This window comes from Onychostruthus taczanowskii, unplaced genomic scaffold (genome assembly GCF_017590055.1).
Source record: "Onychostruthus taczanowskii isolate IOZ18803 unplaced genomic scaffold, ASM1759005v1 scaffold9, whole genome shotgun sequence".
Classification (NCBI taxonomy): Eukaryota; Metazoa; Chordata; class Aves; order Passeriformes; family Passeridae; genus Onychostruthus; species Onychostruthus taczanowskii.
The window spans coordinates 5,357,637-5,380,415 of NW_024506993.1; the positions used below are offsets into that span (position 1 = coordinate 5,357,637).

General features: G+C 39.0%; 1 protein-coding gene across 1 annotated transcript in view; it reads left to right on the top strand.

The window, feature by feature from the left end:
* Positions 1-443: 443 nt before the first annotated feature.
* The window catches only part of SUCLG2 (succinate-CoA ligase GDP-forming subunit beta), a 106,240-nt gene continuing 83,904 nt past the window's right edge, over positions 444-22,779 (top strand). Inside the window, exons 1-2 of the mRNA XM_041426039.1 lie at positions 444-538; positions 20,770-20,911. Coding sequence (XP_041281973.1) covers positions 455-538; positions 20,770-20,911 — 226 coding nt within the window. The 5' untranslated portion in view covers positions 444-454. The remainder of the gene's footprint in view (positions 539-20,769; positions 20,912-22,779) is intronic.

A 22,779-nucleotide genomic window follows, 5' to 3' on the forward strand; every position in this document is an offset into this window, starting at 1 on the left:
AGCACAGGGCACATCGTGTCCAGACAGCTCCGGAGCATCCCCAGCGAGGCAGACTCCACACCCTCCCCATGCAATCCGTTTCCTGGTCTGCCAGGGCACAGAGAGGAAGTTCTTCATCTTCAGGCAGAACTTCCAGGGCATCAGCTCCTGTCCATTGCCTCTCAGTCCTATCGCTGCGCACCACCGAGCAGAGCCCGGTGAAACCTTTAGACAGTTACACACATTAAGGGGGTCCCCTCTTGGTGGTCTCTTCTCGAGGCTGAACAGGCACAGCCCACTCGGCCTTTCCTGCTCAGAGAGATAACGCACCCTCCCTCACAGGGCCCTATACCCTTTCCCACCGGCCCGGCCTCCCGCAGCCCCTCACGGCGCTCCCGGGGCCCCGCCCGGCCCCTCTCCGCCTCCGCCGGGGCTTCCGCCCGGGGCGCGGGGCAGGGCGGGGACAGCGGGGAAGATGGCGGCGCCCTTGGCCGGGCAGGCGGGGGCCGTGCTGCGGGACCTGGCCCTGCGATCCGCCCGCCTGCGGCCCGAATTCCCGGTGAGTGAGTGAGCGAGCCCGGCCCCGCGCCCCGCCGGCTCCGCTCGCAGCCTCCCCGCGCCCGTGTGTGGCAGCGGGAGGGACCTTTGTGCTCCGCTGGCTGCGATGCTCGGGCTGGAGGATGCGCCCAGCCTGCGTGGTCGGGGCGAAGCTGTGGCGGCGGCGCTGGCTCAGGGCTGGGCAGACCAAAGCTGGGAGCTCCCGCTCCGAGCGCCCCGCTGCCCCCAGACCTCCCAGAACTGTGGATTGTTTCAGTGGCAGAGCTGGGTGACGCTGTGCACGAAGCGATAGCGCCTGTCTGAGCACGTTTCGGGTGGCAGCACCGCGCTGGTTTGGCTCAGTGCGGCTGGCTGGGGTCACGCTGGGGTGAAGATGCCTGGTTGTGCTCTCCTGGGGAATCGATCCTAGCTCAGGCTTCCCGGTGGTCCTGAGCCTCAGCAGAGCGCTGGGAAAGAGCAGATGAGCGTCCTGGAAGGGCTCGGGGCTCTCTTGAGGTGTAGCAGGAGTTCATTATTCACCTCGACAGCAGCCGTGCCGAGGTAAAATGAGATACGCACATTCTAGACAGCCCTCGTGCCTTTGGCAAACAGCTCTGTTATTTTACCTTTTCATCATGAGCAGCTGCATGAGACTCTTACTTTGCTCTGCACTTCTGAGCATAAATGTTTTTCCCGAAGCAAAAGCCCCTGGAGCACACAAAATGTCTGTGTCCGGTTGTTTCCGCAGGTGCTGCTGCTGGGAACGCTCCTGGCTGGAGGTGCAGGGCTCTGGGGTAAAGGTGCTGTTGGTGCTTAGCTGGTGTTGCACAACTGCGGCTCTGTGGTTTATCTTTTAACCTGAAGGAGGTTGTAAATCTGAAATCTTTTGTGCCCAACTTTCCGATTTGAATGCTGGCTACAGTGTTTGGGAACTCAGTGAAATTGATTTGTTGATTTAGCATTCGTCCGTTTCATGTATACACACACAGACAGGGAGACTGTTTATGTGTGGATATACACACACAATGATACCTATATACATACATTTATCTGGATATATACAGATTTAATCTCTTTAGTGTAGATGGGCAATGCTGTCAGTCACAACAGTGTTTGGGGAATATGCATTGTGTGGTTGAAGATGTGTTCCTGCCATCAAGGCTTGGCTGAGTCTGATCCTGCAATAAGGAATTTGGAGGTAACGTCCCTGTTCTTGTAGGGCTTGGAAAGGCTGGAGTATGGAGCATTGTCTGAAAAGAGTCATCGTGGTGTGAACTTAGGAGGTGTTCTGGTTGAGGTGCTTTGGTTGGTTTCAAGCCCTGCCTTTATCTGGTGCTGCAGTGAGATATAGGTGGAAATTAGGAGCTCATGGTCTATTCTGTCATCTCTCAAAGCATGGAGGCACTCTGTAAATTACCCCACTGAAATAATTGGGTATTGGGTATCAGCTCAGACACTCAAAGAGTATTCTTAGGATATCAAGGTGGCCAACTTAAAAAAAAAAGAAAACCCTTTTTTGTGCATTATTTTTGGACTAGAGCCGTTGAGCTTGTATTATAAATCACATTTTGTTATTCTTTTTCTGCACTGTGCCAGATACTGAGAGCATCTCCCAAGATCTGTGTTTTCCAAGTAAGCTATTTTCAAGAACCACATCAATACTGTATAACAACAAATCAAGTTCTTAACTTCAAAGCAAACCACTTTCCTTTATAAAGGTCTTCAGTTTGGCAATGTTGCATAATAGAATTCCCATCTAAACAGTCTCCTAATCTTCCACTGTCTCAGACTTTAAGCTACAAATGAGTTGATCAGCCAGAGTCTGGTTTTCTGTGCTAGAAAATAGGATAAAGGATTTGAGAGTAAGAGCCCTTCCGTTGAAGGTTTTTCTCATTTGTATCATTCATTCTGTTGCTCAGATGAGAAGTTACACTGATACTTTATTTAGCACAAACCACCAAACCTGTCCTCAAAGCCCATCACAGTGTTTCTTTCACAAATGAGGGTCTTCCATATGGTGCGAATGTGATCAAGAAATATCAGTCTCCAACTTTGTTGTTTTGGTAACCCTGTGTGAGATTTAGAATCTTTCCTCATAGCCCTTATGACTTATTGTTGGAGTGATGTTTCGACACTTTGTTGCAAAATTTCTTATTATTTCAAAACTGTAGCAGTGAAATTTGGTTACATGCTGTCATTGTAATCTGCACACATTTTCCTGTGTAGCTTCATTTTAGGGGTGGAGTAAATGGTAGTTGATCCTATCATACGAAATTATTTTATCATCTTTTTGCTTTCCCTTTACTTTTTTGACTGTTAAACATTTTTTTTACTCCTTTTGCTGTTTATATTCTTGGTAGATTTAATTCTTTGTGTTGCTGGAGTTTTAAATCCGACCAAATATTCCAAGAAGATAAAAGATAGGTTTGAGTTGTCTGCAGTGTGTGTGGACAGGAGCATTCAGGCCTGCTCTTGCTGGAGCAATATTTGTGAAGAGCTGTGACAAACGCTCCGGGGACCACTCGGCAGCAGAATTCAATCTTGTTGGCTGGCAACAAATAGGCTCCATTGAAGGCTGTTTATTTGAATGGGAGTTGGATTGGGCCCTTTGGGAGAATGCTGTGTTTTCAAAATAGCTTCAGATGCAGTGAAATTCAGCGATGAATATAAATGAGGGACAATTAAATCAGAATCATAACAAAAAAAAAAAGTGCTTAAGGTAACTCTCCAGTATTCTAATAGGGTGAGCAGGTTGGTTGGTGCATTGTGAGCCCTATCCCAGCCTTCAAAATGGGCCTCAGTCCTGCCAGAACACATCCAGATTCCACATGCATTGAAAATATAAAAAAAAAAAACAAAAGGAAGGAGGGGAAGATGAAATTAAACAAGACTTCTGTTATAAAATCTGATGGAATATATAATCTCTAGATGTTACAAATAGGGAACTGCAAGGCTGCTCACTGCAGATGCCTTCAGTTCCTAGACGTGTATATCTGTAAAACCCCATTAATGTTGAAAGAGAAAGTTCTGCCTTTTCCAAGAAACTATCAGCTGTGGTAGCTGATGCTCCATGTGACCCAAAATATTACTGAAAAAAAACTTTTTAATTCATGGCTTTAGAAGCTACTTTAATGTTGAATTCTTCTTTTTTATCTTAATTTTCTTTGGTGTTCTTGAAAATTTCTTTGGACTGCTTCCCTATTTGGCTTTTCCTGGTTGGCAGTTTTGCTGTATTTTCAAGGTTTTACATTTAGAGGCAGGAAATACATGAGCCTACAGACTTTCACAAACAGCTTTTTCTACAGGCACCTCATCTGAATGACAGGAAAGCCCTCTTCAAACTCCAGACAAAACTGAAATGCCAAAGTGGAGCAGATGTTTGGCCCACTCCTCCCCGGCAGTTCCATTAAACACATGGTTATTGAATCCTATTTTGAGATGAAAAAGGAAATGAAAACATAAATATAACCTCAGACTGTGATTTTATTTTTTTTAATTTTTTTTTCCCCCAGTTAGTTTTCTACTAGTGGAACTTCTACCCTGGGAGCAATCTGGCACTGACACAGATACTCACAGCCCTGTCTTGAAGCAGAAAAGCTGCACTTTGCTGCATGGATTTACCTTCCTTTTTACCTCATGGAGTTATAATCAGGGGATGGGGCTAATTAGATAAAGAGAGCCTTCATGAATATGACATTAGATGGAGAATTAGCCACACCTGTGGTTTTAAACATGGCTCTGAATAAATCCTTCTTCCCGACCCACCATCTGAACTCCCAACCAGTTTACCCGGAGACTCCTTACGATCCTTTGGTATGTTTAGGACTGGTTGAAGTTTTTTTGTATAAAAGCAAATGGGTTTTCTTCGTTGATCTGCTTCCTGAGGAACTAGATAAAATGTCAATAGACAAACTGTGTTTTCTTTACAGTTATCTGAGTGATTGTTTCCTCCTGTTGTTCTCTGGAAATGTCAGTGTATGTGGTAGTTTTCTTTTTTTTTTTTTAAAGTCACCTTTCATTTGGTCTATCTGGCTGATGACTGCCAGCAGGGATTTTATCTGAAATGTGTGAAGCTGCTGAGGTTCTTTTGGGAATACGGAGAAGTGAGATGAAGGTTTAGACACAGTTGGTGTATAGTTGTTTCTTAGAAGTAGTTAATTTCTCTGCTATTTTATCCTTTCTCTTGTTGGGAAGGTTAATTTTCACAAAAATGGGTAATATCCTCATTTAACGTATAGAGATGAGGTTGTCTCCCTCTCTGTTTTGGGGACTCACTCATTCCAAAGTCATTTAACTTCAACTGATCATTTTTGTTGGCCACACCTGTAGTCAGTAGCTCAGCTCATTATTGCCGTGGCCAGTCCAATTTTTCCATGCATATTTGTGGCTGTGACTATCATCTACAGCTTTGATCACATACTCTGAGGATTCTCTCCAGAAAGGTTCCTTCTCTAATACTCTAAAGGCAGTTTCTAACCATCTGTGACTCAGCTTATTTCTTCCATAGCACTTTAATGAAACACAGGAGAGAGAAGTCACATTATCTGTCCAACTGCATATGACAGTAGCTTTGGAACTGGTTATTGAACATTGATCCATGATTAGTAGCTATTGATTTTATTTTAACTAGATAACAGCAGGAGTGGGTATGAAGCAAATAGGAGTTAAGATTGACTGTTGTGAAAAATTCCTTAATAGTGGAGTTTTGCTGTGCTGCTGAATTCTTTGTTGTATGAGTGAGACTTAAAACAGATTCTGAAATGCAAGCTGAAGCTATCCTTTAATGTGGTAATGAAAATTAAAACCCTAGATTGGTGTTGTAGTTTGTGCTATTATGCTGATGGTGATGTTTTTGTATAATTAGTGGCTAAATGTTAACTGTGAAGGAATTTAAAGACTTGCTGGTTTTCCACTTACTTGTTGGAACATCTTTTTTAATTCTTCAGTCAACAATTTATAATGATAGCACAAATATATTCAATACATGCAAGTTTTGTTTTGTTTAGGTGATGCTGCTTTGAGCAGATTTACCCATGAGCTTTTTTCTTCCTCTCCTCTCTCTGGTCTCTTTCTAATTGCTCATGGGTTTCCCTAAACTATAAGAGTCAGTATTCCAAAATTGAGTTAAATTTTAGTTTGATTCTGTGATGATATGAGCCTTTAGAAACTTTGAGTCCAAAATCATAAAGCTCAAGGCACTCACAGCTCTGTTGTGCTTGAATGTGGGTTGGGATGTTTAGCTCAAAGACTGTTTCATTTAACAAAAGACTTTTAAGCATGTTTTGTGATACATTGTTATTCATTGTGATACATTTGTTTTTCCTTACCCTGCACATGGGTAGTACTTGGTGACAGATCAATTTCTATCTACCCTGTTTGTCTTTAATTTGTGTGCTGTGGAATCACAGTCTGGGTTGGGGTGGAGTCTGAGCCATGTACGCTGTGAGAATCAGCCTCAGTTTGTGTCAGGAGGAGAGAGAATCACTCGTACTGTAGTGTACCTTTGATGTCTTAACTCTTGTCCACCTAAATTCTTCATGAGATGCAAAAGTTTTGTAAGAATTGTCAGGAGGAGTGAAAAATTAAGCGAGAGTTTTGATCATGTTTGGTAGGTTTGCCTGCTTGTCTAAGACTTTTGACTGAAAAATATGAAGCTGCAAATTAAAAACCAGACAAAGATTACTAATGGAACACTTCATCATCTTTTGATATCTTTCTCTGAAAGATCTGTGGACAAAAGGACAGTTTAATTTGACATCTGCTAATTTAATGTCAGCCAAGAAAGCAGTTGCTGCCTTGTGAAAAAAAAAAAGAGTTGTTCATACAGAGTATTGGTATAAAAATGTCAGGGAAATTCCAATTATTGGAGGAGTTCTATGTGCCAATTGTATATAACACTGATGGGTATAGGTAAAACATAGAGCTATTCATGATAATTAAAGATGAAAGGCCTATTAAAAAGAGCCATATCCTTTTTATTGTCAAGATAGTACTTACTAAGGTTTGAAGATGGCATAAAAATGTATTTTCCCTTAAATTTTCTATCATCTTCAATTCTGTCACTCCAAACACGTTGGAAACAGTGAATCTATTTAATTGAATTCTTTCATGAAGAGTTTCAGTCTAGATTTGTTTTTCAGTTAAATGGCACAGATTAAAATAGTCTAAAGTAACGCCATAAATTTTGGAATTAGAGGAACAGATATTTAGAGCTTGCTTTAAACATGATGTGAGATGATTAAACATGAGTCCAGAGCAGCTTTAGTGCTGGAGCTCCATCTAGGGAGGGTTGATATCCCAGCTGAGAACCCAGGGGTCTGGATTTGGGGGCACACCAACCTCACTGACGGGGCTGTTGTGCATTTCTGCTGCAGGCACCTGCATCAGCAAGGACCAGATGGAGCTGCAGACCCCTGAGGAAGCCTTAGTCAGCAGGTCCTGTCCTCAAGGAGGGCTTCATTCCCCCCAGGTCCTGCTGGAGGGACAGCACAGCTGGGAACACGTATCAGGAGCTGCAGGAGGTTTCTGGAGAGCTCTGATAACTTCCAGATGCAGTTGTGTGAGGAGCTGACAACAGGAGACCCTGCTGGACCTGACATGTGGGAACAAGAACGGGTCAGGGCCCTGGCAGCCCCCTCTGGGGAGAAGCTGAGGGAAGAACAGTGGCTGTTGTTTATTCTAATGTTGTTTATTTCTGGATGCAGCATGGGCTGCAATAAGACACAAGAAACAAGGCTGGGCACAATCCCAGTTTCTTTAACCATTGGAGTCATGCCATCATCCTTTGGGCTTGGAAGTGCTGTTTCATTGGATTAAAGTTTACCTTTCCCTCCATACAGTCAGAAATGTAGAAATCTGCTTTAAGGTCAGTCTTTGAGGATGATGAGATGATGTTTCTTGTAGTGTCCTTGCTTGCTTTGAGATTTGAGAATGGCAGCAGAGTGAATTTATATAATTAGGTATAAATAATGGGAAAATATTAATAAAGAAATTACCAGCAAAGGAAGGAAAAATATTCTTAATGTTTGGCTTCATGTCAGTCTAAGTCAAATGGTCTAATTAAAACCAAGACTTATTAACAATAAAGGGTTTCAATTCAGATGGAAGCAAAAAATGGGTACCAGTCTTTTCTTACTGCTTCCAGGAAAGAAATTGGTATAGACCATTCTGGAGTGGTTCAATAAACCAGATATGGCTCAGGCATGCACTGAAACTGTTTCTGTAGATACTTTTCTGTATTTCTTTATTTTACTGCCATGGGTATTTGCATTTTTGTTGCTTGGAAGTGTTATGTTGCTTAGTGCTCAAAGCCATATTCTGTGATGACATAGTCAGGTAGCGTGGAAATTATCATGATTTGACTTCAATATTAAAGAACTGGAACAAAAAAGCTGTGATTATGTTTCATATTTCCTTCTCTGTGTTGAAAAATGGAGCTCAAACTGTCTAAATTGGCATTTTATCGGTGTTTTTCTTAAAATATCAGTGACTTCTAACACTTGAAAAAGCATTCTTCCAGGGTATGGTAGGCGTGAAACACTTCTTTGATAGATATGATTACTTGAGATGTGAATGCAGAAACATTTCTGTTAATCTTATTGAATATGCTTTGAGTTTTGTAACAATTTAGAAAGCTGAATTTGCATGCGGGAAAGAAAAAGTTGGTAGTGGCTACTTTGTTGCATGTTTGGTGGTACAATAGTTTTAGAATTATTTTTTCCCTGGCTGTGTTTACTATTTAGAGCATTTCTTCCTAGTTGCATAAAACAATAATTTTAATCATGTAAAAAAATTAAGAAATTAAACATTTTCATGATCAGACCAAAAATAAAAAAATCCCCCTCAAGATACTTAAAGTAAAAGAATATTTCTGATTTATGTGGAGAAGATGGCTTATTTCACTTTTTGAATGTGTTGTGCGTATCACCAACAATTTTCTTTCATTTGCCAAGGCAGGGAATGTGTTACAGTATTTTCTGCAACTGATTATGCAGTTGTGTATGGTAGTGAGTTTATTTTCATCAGATACTTCAAAGCCTTACTTTTTAGGTCAGGAAAGTATGCTTCTCTTAAAGCTTTGAAGTACAAAATAAGCAAAATGAAGATAATTTGACTAAAATTAATTGCTAATGCAAAGCAGAACTTCTGATGGTGAGAACTTTGACAGAAGCAGCAATTGTATCTGGGAATTCATGTTCTTCCTTTACCTAAGCAAAGGTTCTGAAAATCGATTCCAGAGGTGTGAAGCTTCTGTAGACATGCTTGCTCTTTGGGCACATGAAGATGTACAATAAGTAATTCTGTTTTATTAGGCTGAAATTTGGTGTAAAAATGCAAGGAAATAATATTTTGCCGACAATTTCTGCAGTAAGGACAGAGGGCATTGTTTGGCTCTTTGGATGGACTGGCAGCTTGGTGTTTGAGCTGCCAGCTTTGTTTTGTGACATTCTGTTTGTGAGGTGTTGCTTGAACCAGAGTTTTTATGTAATCCCACAGAATAAGGAACCTCCCTGTGTCAGGGTTTTTGGAAGCTGCTAATGGTTCACTGTTGAGGTGAAGGTTCAGGGCTAGGGGTGTGCTCAGCCCTGCTCAGGCAGCCTGTCCACCCTAACCAAAATGCATCCCAGAATTCTCAGGGTCGCGAGGGTGCTGTCAGTTAATTTGCAGAAATTTTATTTTGCTGATTGCATATAAATAGAGTAATGAATAATCCCCTGGGTGGGCAGCAGGATGCAGTTGTCAGGTAATGGTGATGTGCTGCTTTGTTTGGATGTCACTCTGTAGCAGCCTGACTGAAACAGCTGCTGAACAAGGTGTGGGAAATGGAGAAGAGAGGTCGGGGTCTTGTTATTCAAGAAAACACTCTTCCAGTGCACTCTTCACACCCTCTCCTCTTTTACTTTTGAGGACTCAAAAACCCATACATGCAGGCACCCAGAAGAATCATCCAGGTGGTGGCTGCTAGGATCTGCCTTGTAGAGCACGAGGATGTGGGCTCAGATTCTGGTTTTGTGAGATAAGGAGAATGACAGAAGGAGCTCAAGTGTGACCCCGTGCATGTTCCTGGTGGTTTACAATGGAGCTTAGTGGGTAGGAGAGTGTGTTTACAGAATAGCTGTCAAAATCCCTGAGTGTAAGCAAGCTGTAAATAAGTCTATAAAGTGCAATCGTTACTGGAGACTTTAAATCTGCAATGAGTGAAGGACTTGCTTCAAGTTCATTCTTGTGTCTGCTTCCTTGCATGAGAAGTAAACAGAAGGATAAATCAGAGAGCTGAGTTTGTACATATATAGGCACATTGTAAGATATAAAGGCACATTGGAAGATAATTGTGTAGTTTCATTTGTGTTTTATGGAGCTAATGACTGACTGAGCCCTGCAGTGGAAGAACATCACACCACACTCATCGTGTCCCAGAGAGGGCAGAGGTAAAGCCTGGGATCAATCAGTTTGCAATCAGATTCTAGAAGGACAATGAGGAGCACAAGATCAAGTCAAAAGAACAGAGTAGGGCAGGCATTCAGGAAGCCTTGAGGTAAAAGGGTTTCTTGCAGTAGACAGAGAGCAGGAACATTCAGGAGAACTGGTGAGGGAATAATTACATTTTGTTAAGAGTGCAGTCAGGATTTTCAGTCCCACTTCCACCCTGAGTACATTTACTATCCTTAACATTTCATCTCCAGTACTGTGAAATACCCAAGACATAACTGAGATGTTTCTAAAACTTTGTGGTTTTTATGTGCATATTGCTATGGTTTTGTTTAAAGGGTTTATGAATAGATACTGTTCTGGTTTTTTAATCCAATCTATATGGTTTGGTAATCTAAATTTCAGAATTGTGAAAGAGATGGGTGCTTTCTTCTGAAATCCTCTTCTGTTTCTTTGATGAAGCACAGCAAAATTGTGCTGTTTGCTGTTAATTGAAAAATTTAGATGTGCTTTAATGAAAGAGACAAATAAAGCAAAGAAAGCCTTCCCAGCATCCAGCCCCTTCAGAACTGATGGACACACTCGTGATGTTCTTCTTTCCCAGCTGAGGGATTCTACCATAGAGAGAGGAAAGAAAGCACTGAGTGAAAAATAAAGAGGGATGTTGAAGTATCATTTTAGCTTTCCTAATAAATATTGATTAATATGTCATTGCGGTTTAATATATCTTTTAGTAAAAAGGAAAATTGTTTTAAAGGTGGAAGAGGTAAATCCTTATGAATATTTCATATATTTATTAATGAATTAATTTTGAGGTAGTAGGTAGGGAATGAAATGTTTAAATCCCCCCCCCAGTAATGGTGGCATTTTAATTTTAATGTGGAAAACCTTTACTAGAGCCACATATTTTTAGATTCAATTACCTTGGAAAGTTGGCAGTTCAGCTAGTGAGCGAGTTTTGGGAAGGTTCTCCCACTTCAGTGAGCAAATCGGGGGAGAGTGAGGGAGTTTGATTCATGACTTGACTTTGGGGTCAAATCCAGTAGGCTTATTTCTTTAGTTAAATCATTCACTTTCCCAGGTTAATTTTAACATTCTGGGTAGGCTGTTCAGGTTGAGGCTGAAACTGTTCTTTTTATAATTGGTTTCTGCAGGATCTTGCTACTTTGAACTGTCTTGTATTACACAAAAATGTCAGACCTTCCTACTCTGCCTAAAAGTGTTCCCTGCTGCAGTCCCTTGTGTCTAACTTTGTATTTTCTTTTTTAAAAGCAGAAATGTGGCTTATATGGCCATCTTATGTAGAGGATATTTTATAGGTGTTTATTTGATAGAAACTTCTGTTCATTTCTGTGGTGTTACTGAAATAAAACTCCTTTGGTAAAACTGAAATTTGAAGGAGAACTTAATATTGTTTCTCATTTAAATTGTGTATGAATAAATGATTGCAAATTGACAGATGCGGCTTGTAGTGATTCTTTTCTTGAGTGAAAAAACAATTTCTATTTCCTTCTTAATTTAGGAACTTAAAATTATTAGGAGAGAAGAAGAGAAACTAGATGCAGCCCCAACACAAGCAAAATGAACTATGAATTGAAAATTTAATTGCTGCTTTTGTTTCCAGGGCTGTGTTGCTTTGCAGATGAACCACCTTTTACTTAGGATTTATTGGTAACAGAGGTACTGCAGGTGGTTGTGTGGAAAATAAAACGTTCTCCGTTGTCCCTGCTGGGGAACCTAAACACCTACTGCTACTGATGCCTTGTTGGGACTACCTAAAAACAGACAAAATGAAGAGAATACAAAGCTGTTGTATTTATTGAAGGGCCTTCAGGTGCATTTCAGGCAGATGAAGCCTCTCCAGGGACCACCCAAACATGGAGAATGGGTCATGAGCGTTCACACATTTATGAGTTTGGTCCATCCACTTCTGAGAACTTGAGACTTGTTCAGAGGGCTCACCCAGAGGATTCACTTGCTACCAGGCTTTTATTATTCTATTAAATAGTGTGCAATATTTTCTGCTTTAATTTGTTTTGAAATAATTCAGCCATACTTTATAATGCCTTATGGAACTCATCAATATTGCCTGTGTATCTGTCTAATGAGAGTTCAGTAAATTAGCATATTCATTAAACAAACAAATTATTGTTCTGTTAGTAATTGGTGACTGCCTGTTTTTCAAGAGATGAGTGATGTCAGCTGGCATCAATTGATTTAGTGTGTTTTGTTACCTACAGGTAGGTAATCTGTGGTTGGTAATCCTTGCTTTATTAGGTTTTATTAAAATAATCATTGCTGCCTGGTGATGGGAGAAAAGTAGTTTCTCTTAACTAAACAGGATGAGATCCCTAAATATACCTTGTTTAGCTTTTCAGTTAAAATAGATTCATTCTCTAAAATTGACATGTTACTAGTTTAACAAAGCTCTTCTCCTTGTTTCTTTCACGTTTGTCACCATCTTTTTTTTATTTTCCTGCTGTGAGGCACTCTGATTCCTCTCTCTGGTTGGCAGCAGCTCCTCTTAAAAAGAATCTTGCAAGAGAAATTCGCTTGTCCTTGAACTGTGGGAAAGTATTCTGGACAAGATTTAACTAAGCACTTGTTTTGATTGCATCGACTAGAACTAAATGGTGACACAAAAACCTAATACAGTAATAAAAAAACCCCTGTGATTGTTTCAAACTAGATTTCTGAAGTTCTTCTGGAGTGTTGCTCTTCTGGACAGAGAATTGCAGTGAATGGGAGTAATTGCTTTGGAAGGAGAAATGCAGTTTTGGAGCAGGTAGTTTGGTGCTGTCTTCCCCAGGTTTGGTTTGCAGCAGTGCAGTCTCATTTTCAGGAACGAGAGCTTCTGAGCAGAGCTGGTGGCTTGTTTCACTCCTCTGAAGTTGTTCAACTTGGAATACTTAAAATTTATGCTTTTCAAGCTCTTGGCCACCCTCTCAACTGTTTGAGTCCAATTTTTTAAACAATTTAACAATAGCAATTCTAATAATTATAGTAACTATGAGCTCCTTTTATGAACAAGCCCCCATTATTTTTTTTCTGTATTTTGTGAGTGTATGAAGTAAAACATTTAGTTATTTAACACAGGCATCTTGTTTCAAAGAGTCATAGATGTTAGGAATAGTAGCAATTATCCACCAGAACAGGCAGTCCAGGTTTACTAAAAAAAAGGTAGAGCCATACTTCATGTGTGTTTTTTATTTTATTTAAAGTTAGATTTCATAAAGCTTTGTTGCATGGACAGATCTCACTTGTTCTGAAAACTGAGTATATGGTTTATTGGTATAAAACAGTAAATTACCCTGCAGTTTATTGATCAAAATGCCTTAGCCTTTGGAAAACTGGGAAATGTGATAGGTTTTTTTTTTTTTTTCCTGTGTATTTTACTGCTCAGGATATTTTGTGTGCTATATTTTCAGGAATAAATACGGAGTTTAAAAGCCCATAGCTGTTGACTAGAGTTTGTGTGTGGGTTTTAATCAGATAAAATGAATTCCCATTTGTAGGAATAAGTAATGGAAAGTTAAAAGGTCTTCAGCTGTACCTGTAGGTTTAAAACCAAATGCTCTTGTTTAAGGCCTGCTCTACTTATGGTGCTTTAATACAGACTAAAAAATGAACAATTCCTGACCGCTGTGAACAAAAGTATGGAAACTGATTTTGTCAGGGAAATATTCAAGACTTCTTCCTAAACTCGCTCACAGAATCAATTTTATCCCTCATAAATATATCACAGAGGTCTAGATTGAGGCTTTGGTCATAAAGCTCCGTGTTGGATGAGGCTGCTGGACCTGCTGGTACCCAAGGGACCTGGCTGCCATACGGCATCCCAGCCAGAGCCGGCAGTTTGGGATGGGCATGGAACACTGTTTCCTCTGTGGCTTTCAAACAGCATGAGCTGGATGCTAGCTCCTGCTTTGGAAGATGAAGATTGCTGGTTTGTGGCAGCCAACAGGACATGAGTTGGGAAGGACATTTTCTGTCCTGTTTTGTGTAATGTGCCCCCAGGTTTGCAGCGTTGGCCATCTCTGGAGAGAAGGGGATGTGTGGTGTGGCTCATGAGACAGCTTAAAACCCATCAGCCTTAACTCTTTCCAGTTTATTTTCTTCTTCAAAGACTTGCTTTCCCTACAGAGCATATTTTTGCGTTTCATATCTATATTTGTGATAAACTTCTGTTTAGTGTGGTGCCATTTTGCTAATTTTTTTGTTTCTTGTGGGGTTAACTTACTCATTTTGTGGGCCCTGCCAGCAAACTAAAATAAGTGCTTTAGTTTGTTTTCAGTGGCCTGTGTGGTATATTTTAAATACATGACCTAATAAAATGTGTCTATACCTGCAGTGGTTTATATGAGGGTATTCAGTTTAGTTTATTTGTGATGGTTTCTTTTTGAGAGAAACTTCTACATCTTTGTCAATTACAGAGACTGTATGTCAATAAATATAATAAAGGTTTATGCCTCACATTGATGAATGGTCTGCTCTTTCATTACTGTCATCTTTGTGTATCTGCTTTTCTTCATATGTGCTTGGAATTGTATTACAGGGCAGAGTGCACAAATTGAATAAACTGGAATGCTGTAGAATGTGTTGGCTAAGCAAATAGATTTTTTTGGTGACAGACATTTATTTTTGATCACATACACTAAATACATCTCCTTTTAATTTCAGATATAGAATACATCTCACCTCCTCAAAAACACCACAGTTTTTCTTCCCAATTCACTTATTTCCAATATAACCATTACAATAAAGTCCAAGTTTATAAAACCTGATACTTTATATATTTGACGTATAATTTGCATTCATGCAGAGCTAATTTGTGTTGCTAGAGCTGTTTCATACTGGCACAGGATCAATGAGCACAGTTACAGCTACTTGGCTTCTGTAGAGCAACAGAGGGAGAAGAAAGAAGTGGACATTTATTTGACCAGCTTTACTGCCAGGTGCTTTTAAAAGTCTGTCTTTGTTTTGTGATAGTAATACTGGCTTCCATTGATACTGTAAATGAAAAGGGAATGTTGGATGTTAGAGTGTGTCTTCCTTTTAACAGTCATGCGATAAAATGCATTAAGCTATGCTAATGAAAACAGTAGAGCTGCTCAAATTATATAGGTGTGTCAAGGGATGTTCAATTATCCTAGAAATTTGCTTAGTGGTGGTTTTGTTTTCTTTAATAGTGTTGATTAACACTGGATTCTCTTCCCCAAGCTAGAATCATTTGGCATTTTACAAAAGTAAAATCTTACCAAGAGAATAAGTATTTATATTTGGGGCTTTTTTTAGGGAAATGATCTACATATCTGGACTTGATAAGGTGAAATACTTGGTTGTGGATGGTTAGCCAAGGTAGTTCTACGTGGAGTTAGGCATGAAATGGCTCTAAATTTTTAAAAATTTGATTTTTTTAAGACCAAGAGGCCTCAGTTGTAATAGAGGGTATAATTTGAATCTTGAGTTGTTTGTCAGGCTTGACCTTTCAGTTATTTCTTTTGACAGCTTCTTCATATTCTTGTTCAAGAACAGACTTAAGTGATTCTTTCTATTCTATTTATTCCATTTTAAAAAGTCAGCCTTGGATGTTTTACCAGGGAGGCCAAAGAATGAGGAAACCTTATCCTAAGCTTATAGGTTCAGGTAAGAGATAATCAGTGCCATAATCTGATGAAGTTTGGGGTTACTGATGCTACTCCTGTTTGGTGCTTATTTGGAACATTTCTTTTCAAGCAGAGTTTTGCTGAAGTAGTTAACATGCAACTTGCAAACCTCTTGATGAACGTGTTAAGACAGTTTCTTCTGGTTTTATGGGTGTGTGTTTTCTTTTTCCAAAAGCAAGCACTCAAAAGACACCTCCTGGGTCATCTGAAAGGTGTTTTACATCAGAGTAGTTAATGCTGCATATATAACAACGATGTCTCTATTGCAGTGTTTTCTAAATCCGTTTCGGGGTTTTGGGGGGGAGTTTGGTGTTTTGTTTTTGGTTTTTTGGTTTTGGGGTTTTTTTTGTTTTGTTTATATTGAAGCAAATTTCTGCTAGATGTACTTTTAGTTCCACTATGCTTGAACTAAGCTGCTAGTTTTTTAGCCCTTGTTATTTAAATAATGCAGTTTTTTCTTTGCCATGTGACAGCTAAAGAATTGGCAAATGGAACGGTGGAAGAATAATGCAAATCCAAATACGTTATTTGTGCAGAGTCTTTAGCATTTTATTTTAAAAAACCCAGCAAACAAAAAGGTGGTATATAAGAGATTGTGCAGGTTATATGAAGAATCAGGTTTTTTTCCTAGCAGTTGTCAATAAACCACAGATACAGTTTTGCAACACCTGACAGTGTTAAGATGATCAAAAATAAATATTTGATTTCTTGATATGTGTGCCATTCATTTAGTCATGCTTTGGGACCAAATAAGGTCTCTGCTAATATAAAGAAGGAACTTTGGACAGAAAGCTTGTTCAGAACAAAAGACACAATTCCCACTAATAGTGATTTTCTAAATCCTCCTGACTCTATATATTTTTGGTCTACATTAGTGTGATTCTGACTGGTAGCAAAAATCTTGGAGATTGGAGAAGGGAAGGGAGATTTGAGGTGAAACCCAACCAATGCTTTGTGCTTTTGGAAAATGCCAAATAATTCTACCCAGCAGGAGAAAGTCTGGTTTGAAATTTGTACTTGAATAAATAATTCTGCCTTCATCTCACTTCATGTTATTGCTGAGTTGAGGCTTTTTGTTCCACTTACTTGAGTTTTGGGATTTTTGATGTTGTTGTCAGGCTCTCAACAAATGTTATCGGTTGTAAAAGAGCTTTATTTAAATGTTCTAATCTCTTTGATAAGCACTTTCATTAGAAATTTAATCTTAAGAAATATCTTATTAGGATGAATTTAATTCCTCTTTAAAGCTTTATTATTTTGAATAACAGCATTTTATTTTCTATGTGCTGCTACTAATGTTTTCTTAGTTTCACAGATTTATTCTTAAACCTTATTTATGTTTTGAAAATAAACAACACCTTTTGATTTAACAGGCAGATCTGAATCTCAAATAAGATCCACTCTGCATCTTCAATGTGTACATCAATACAGAACAAAAAGTTCCCATATGAAAGGATAACAGAAAAATGCCTCTAGTGGAAAATTTTCTGGTTCTTTGTCTCTTATCTTATGAAGATGAAAGATGAGATGTCACACAGGGAGTCAGGGTTTACTAAAATCCACACACAATTTCCAGTCTCTCCTTCACAGGCTGGTGGGACAGGATCTAGTACTTGTACTCCAGCTCAATCTTGCAATAAAGAGAGAGATGAAACCCAGATACAGCTTGAACTTGTGGAACATACTGGGTGTCAGCTGGGACAGAGCTTCATGGAAAGATCTGAGACTTCTCTGGTGTTTTCTGATATGTTTTCTAACCAATGTGTGGAGAGATAAAAATATTCAAGGAGGGATATGCTGGGAATGGAAGGTGATGAGGATAATTAACAGAAATTACTAAAAGCTAGACTCTGCTTTCCTGTGCTGTTGGTTCTCTTTCAGATGCTCCCCCCATTTCCTCTTTCACATTGAGATTGTTTTTCTGATGCTGATTTGTCATCTAATTCTTTAGTCTGTCTTTGCTGAGAGCTGGAACTGAACTGGCAAATCTAACAGTGCTGTTTGATGCTGCTGCAAGCAATGGAACAGCTCTAAAACAGGAAAATGGGTAAAAAAAAATGTGATGGCAGAGTTGTGTTCTGTGGCAGATTAAAGTCTCCTTCTAACACTTTTCAGGGGGAAGGGTTGGATTAAGGCTGCCTGTAGAATACTGTCTGTGGGAAATAGCTTTCTTTCAAATACTTGTAGGTTTTTCTCTAGAGTTTTGAGGCTGTACCTTTGTGCATTAGCATCTTGCTGTCAGTCTCACGTGTGGATTTATTCTGTAGAATGCATAAAAGTTTATGATGCCCAAGAATTTAGGCCATTTGAAGCCCATCTGAGATTTTTGAGAATGCTTGGTATAACTGTATTTGGAGGGTAGGGATTCAAGATTCTTCCATAAATTCAGATACAGATTTATTGCAACCAAAATGTCTTGGACTGGAAATTGGTTCAAAGCAGAATCTGTTTACTCATGTTTCTGTGATTTCATGGTCACTTTTTTTGTCTTTACCCTAAAATGCATGTCCACAGCTGTTTTGATTTTTCAAGATAGTCTTGAAAGAGCAATCACCTTTACAGATTCAAAGCTTGTGCTTTATTTCATCTCTTGTAACTGCTTTAGTTTTCCTGCTGTCCTCATGACATATGGTGGGTATCCTGCAAGTGCTTTAAAGCAAGTTTTTCATGTTCCTTGCTCTTCAGAGCTTCTGGTACAGACTTCAGATACTTATTAATTTTATCAAGCAGTTCATTCACAACCAGGAGTTTGTCTTTTGTGCAAAGACTTGATTGAAAGTCCTCAGCTGGCACTTAGTAAGATGGTCTCTCCTAGAATCATGTAATATAGCAGGGGGGAAAAGTGTGCTCACTAACCTGGAGTTTGTTGGCTTTGCTCTTCTGTGCCAGCAGTTGTTGAGCGGACCTCATCACCCTTAGAACTGCTTTGACCCTTTTCAGAGGAATTATTCTTTTATTTCCTTTCTCTTTATTTCCAACATCCTCAGACTGGGCTGGTTCATAATTCAGGAAAGAAATATTGTCATAATGTGCTAATATTGTCCAATTTTTATAAGAGGTGTCCCTGTGCTTTTGTATGTCTGCACTTTATGCATATGTAATAAGATTTTTAGCATCTCATCAGTGGAGTATCTCCGTGGGACATTTTGAGTTATATTTGAAGTTGTAAAGCTGTTGGATCCCAAAAGCAACTGTGAGGGGCTGAGAGGGTGCTTGGGAGCAGAGGTCACCCATCAAGCAACAGCCACAAAAATCTTCCCCAGAAAGAAATTTTTAAAGATATTTTCCTTCTTATTTATTTGATGTAGATCAGCTTAGTAATACCTCTATGTGAAACTGATTTATTTTGCTAAGTTATAATGTGGAATAAAAGCTGTTTTGAAGACTTGGTCTTAAATTATAAAGCCAGCGACCAAAATTTTATTAGCAGTATAACTGACCTGTAGAAATTTTTAGATAAACCAAAAGGGTCCCTCCTGGCCCCTAGTGTTAATCCCTTTGTGGAAATGATCCTGAAGTGATAATTGTTAGAGCCTAGCAGAGAATTTATAATGGGAAAACAAATTAAATGTCAACAATTATGAAAGGCACTTTAAATTTTGACCCTACATTTGAAGTATTGCAAAACTATAATAGCATATCATCCGTGAATAGCATGGAGGAATAGAAATCATATGAGGTGTCTGTATGATGTGTAGAATTAGAGATAGCCATAGAGCAAACTGACAATGCCATTTTGTTCCTCTAAAATATGCTAATCAGGTTATGCATAAAAGGATTTAAAATGTCATCCTGAGCTATTTGTAACTGTTTAAGTTCAGTGGGAGCCACTTCTACAGAAAACATGCAGTTATATACTGTAGAAGATGGGTTTGTGTTTTCTTTATGCATCAATCTTTTGTGTGTGTTTCAAAGAGAATAGAGCAGATGGGACTTTGCTTTTGAGACAGCTCAGCCTGTAAACCTTGAGTGTTGTGAGAGAGTGTGTTATTGAAAGACTTTAGCATAGAGGGGTTTTGTTTTCAGGATAAAGTTGCATTAGGTTGATAATTTTTTTATCATGCTGTTAGAGATGAAAGCATAGTAAATAATCCTCTTTGTCCAACATTTCTAAATGCGTAGCACTGGCTTGCGTGCTGTGTTCCTCACTTTAGGAGAAACTAAGAACTGATTGTGGCTGGCTGCCAGGGGGACAGCACTTTGTCTCTCCATGTGGGAAAAGCATCTTTGGCTGGCACAAAATGGAATTATACCATTGCCAGGAGCCAGCTCCACCTTTGCCATTATAGCATTGCCAGGAGTCAGCTCCAGCTCCTTAATTATTGCTTTTGTGTGAATCAGTTTATCCTGTGTGGAGAATGTGTCCTTTCTTAAAACCATTCAGCAAAGATCCTGTGACTTCTGTAGTATCTCAAGGTTTCCTGCCAGGACAAGTAAATGTGGTGTCTTTGTGTCTTTGTTCCCATAGGGTGTAGATGTGTTTATATTCCCACAGGGCATCTAAACTGGCATGTTGGGAATGAGGAGGGAATTATTCTTATTATTCTAATTATTATAACTAGCTGTTGTTGGCCTGGCATGGCTGATGTGGCTGTGCTGGTGTCCTGCTGCTTAGAAGCACAATGAACAAACCAGAGATAGCAGACTACTGAAATACATGTATTAGTGTATAGTTTCTTACAGAATAATGCTAATTCCATGTCAATTGTTTTTCTTCTCAGATGTGCTTCACCAAACACCTAGAATCAGTTGAAATAATTTTATGGGGAGGGATTAGATGAAATGTTGTATAATGAGGATATTTAACATGAAAGTGAATTTGTTTTAATGTCTGTTACTACTTTTATAGCAGAGGAAAACATTGAAACGTAAATAGACTTTGGAGTTCAAGCCAAATTTGCCTTGATATTAAATGCAAGACATTTTGTCTGGCCAAGTGAGCCTTGTGTAGCTTTTAAAAAATATCTGTAGTTTTCAGAGTACTTGGGACGCACAGATGTTAAGAAAAGGCACTTAGGTAAATCAATAAGTATTTTACCTTTTCTCTAGGTGTTGTTTAACTGCTTTGAGATAACCATGAGGTGGAAGAGCTCAGTGGGCTGTCTCGTGAACTCTTCTTAATGAGCATTATGTTATTTTCCTCTCTTGTTTTTTCTAGACTGTTCAATTAACCCCCAGACGATGGCTCAACCTGCAGGAGTACCAAAGCAAAAAAATAATGGCAGACCATGGGGTTACAGTTCAGAGATTCTTTGTAGCTGATTCTGCAAATGATGCCCTGGAGGCTGCTCAGAGACTGAGTAAGTGGACTGATAATGGGAGAACTCTGCTTCACTGGGTAGCAATCTGGAAAATAAATTGTTTTCTAATAAGTTTAAACAGTCTTTAAATTCATGCCTACTGAAAAGCTTTGATATTTCATCCAGAGCATAAATATATGCTCAGTTTTATATATGAACAAGTTTATAGTGGCAATACTTAGAACTTTATTTCTCAAATGTTTTGCATGCAGCATGTAACGTGAATTCTTTAATTAACATTATAATAATTCAGAATGTCATGAATAGTTGTGGAGGATTTTTTTTTTGTATGGTTGATGTAACTTAAGGATCTGAAATAAATGAACTTGTGTAAAAACCTGTTTTCAAACAAAAATTCGCTCTGTTAAAAAGCAAAGGAAGGAGAAGGTTGTGGCCTCTCAATTTTAAAAGATACTTAGATGTTTGTTAATGTGTGTGTCCAAATGAAGAAATAGAAAAGGTGAGTTGAGTTACCCTCACAAAAGGACGTGACAGTGGCTCCAAGAGAAGACCCTGCCTCTGGAGCTTTATTTTGTTTCTTTGACAGCATTCTCATCGTGGTGTGGTGAACAAAAGATGATAATGTGGGTCAGAAATGGATTCATATAATAGCTTTTCTCTCAAAAAGAAGGTGTTAAAGTACTTTGTCAATCTGTTCTAACTGAAATAATTTTTCTACTTTTTAAAGTTGCACAGTTTTCCTCTTTTCATTCAGCTTTTCTTAATATATCAAATATCAAAATGCCAGAGGCCAGACATTATTGTAGTCTAATTGTGTAGTAACAGAAAGGTTTTTTGGTTTATGCTTTATATAATGCACAGGCCACTTAGTTAAATGAATTTCAATTTTGCACACTGGAAAGTAAATTAACACAACTTACTCACAGCCAAGATCTCATCAGAGCTCAAGTAGTTGAGTAGCATTAGCATAATGGCTTGTTCAATCTCTAGAACTTCATTAAGGTGATATACTTTTTAGTGATCAAAACCTTCTTATGACAATCAGTATATTTGAAAATATATCTGAAACAAAAAATTAAATGCAAGTGTTATGGGCATTTAGCAGTACAAAATGGCTAAGTCAGACGTAAAGCAAAGCACATGAAATTGGAGTGTTTCTTCATGTCTGTATATCTGAGAAAATCAAGGAATGCTAACTGAAGCTGTGGCAGGTTTATCACCAGTCTTACAGCACTTAAACTCTCCTCTTCCTGATTGAACTCATAAATGGATTGGCCTGTCCAATAACTATTGCTGTTCTTGATCTCTGTGACTATTTGGAGGTATAAATTACTCCATTAAAGGCAGTGAACCTCCTCTGGTTTATGATGCTAGGTTTATTCTAAATAACCTCTGTAGCTTGCCTGCTTTGCAAATCACAGAAATATCCATCTGTTAAAAGCAAACAAACAGTGTTTAAATAACCAAAAGTAAAACCCAGAACCAAAAAATGTTTGCTCATGCAACTTTATCAGGTAAATTTTATTTTAATTGTGTGGGCTTGCTAGCACTTCAGAAAGTGGAAGTTAGTGATACCTTTCTTCATTTGATGTAGTTGCATTCAGCCATGGTGCACTACTGGGCATGAGAGAATTGTGGTTTATGGTGTGGAATCTATTTCATGTTGGAATGACTGACATCCATTGATCCACTTAATAATTAACAACATCCTTGTTATCATTCTGGTGCTGTGCTGTCCTTGTGTTTCTAACATGCACTTTGAAAATTAAGAATCAAGAACATCAGTTTTGCTGCTGTGGTCATTGTTGTTCCAAGATTTTGCCAGGTTTATGTTCTTTATGATCCCTCAGATTAATATTGGCTCTGTCACTCAGGGTTATCTCCACAATTTGCAACTGAATATGCAA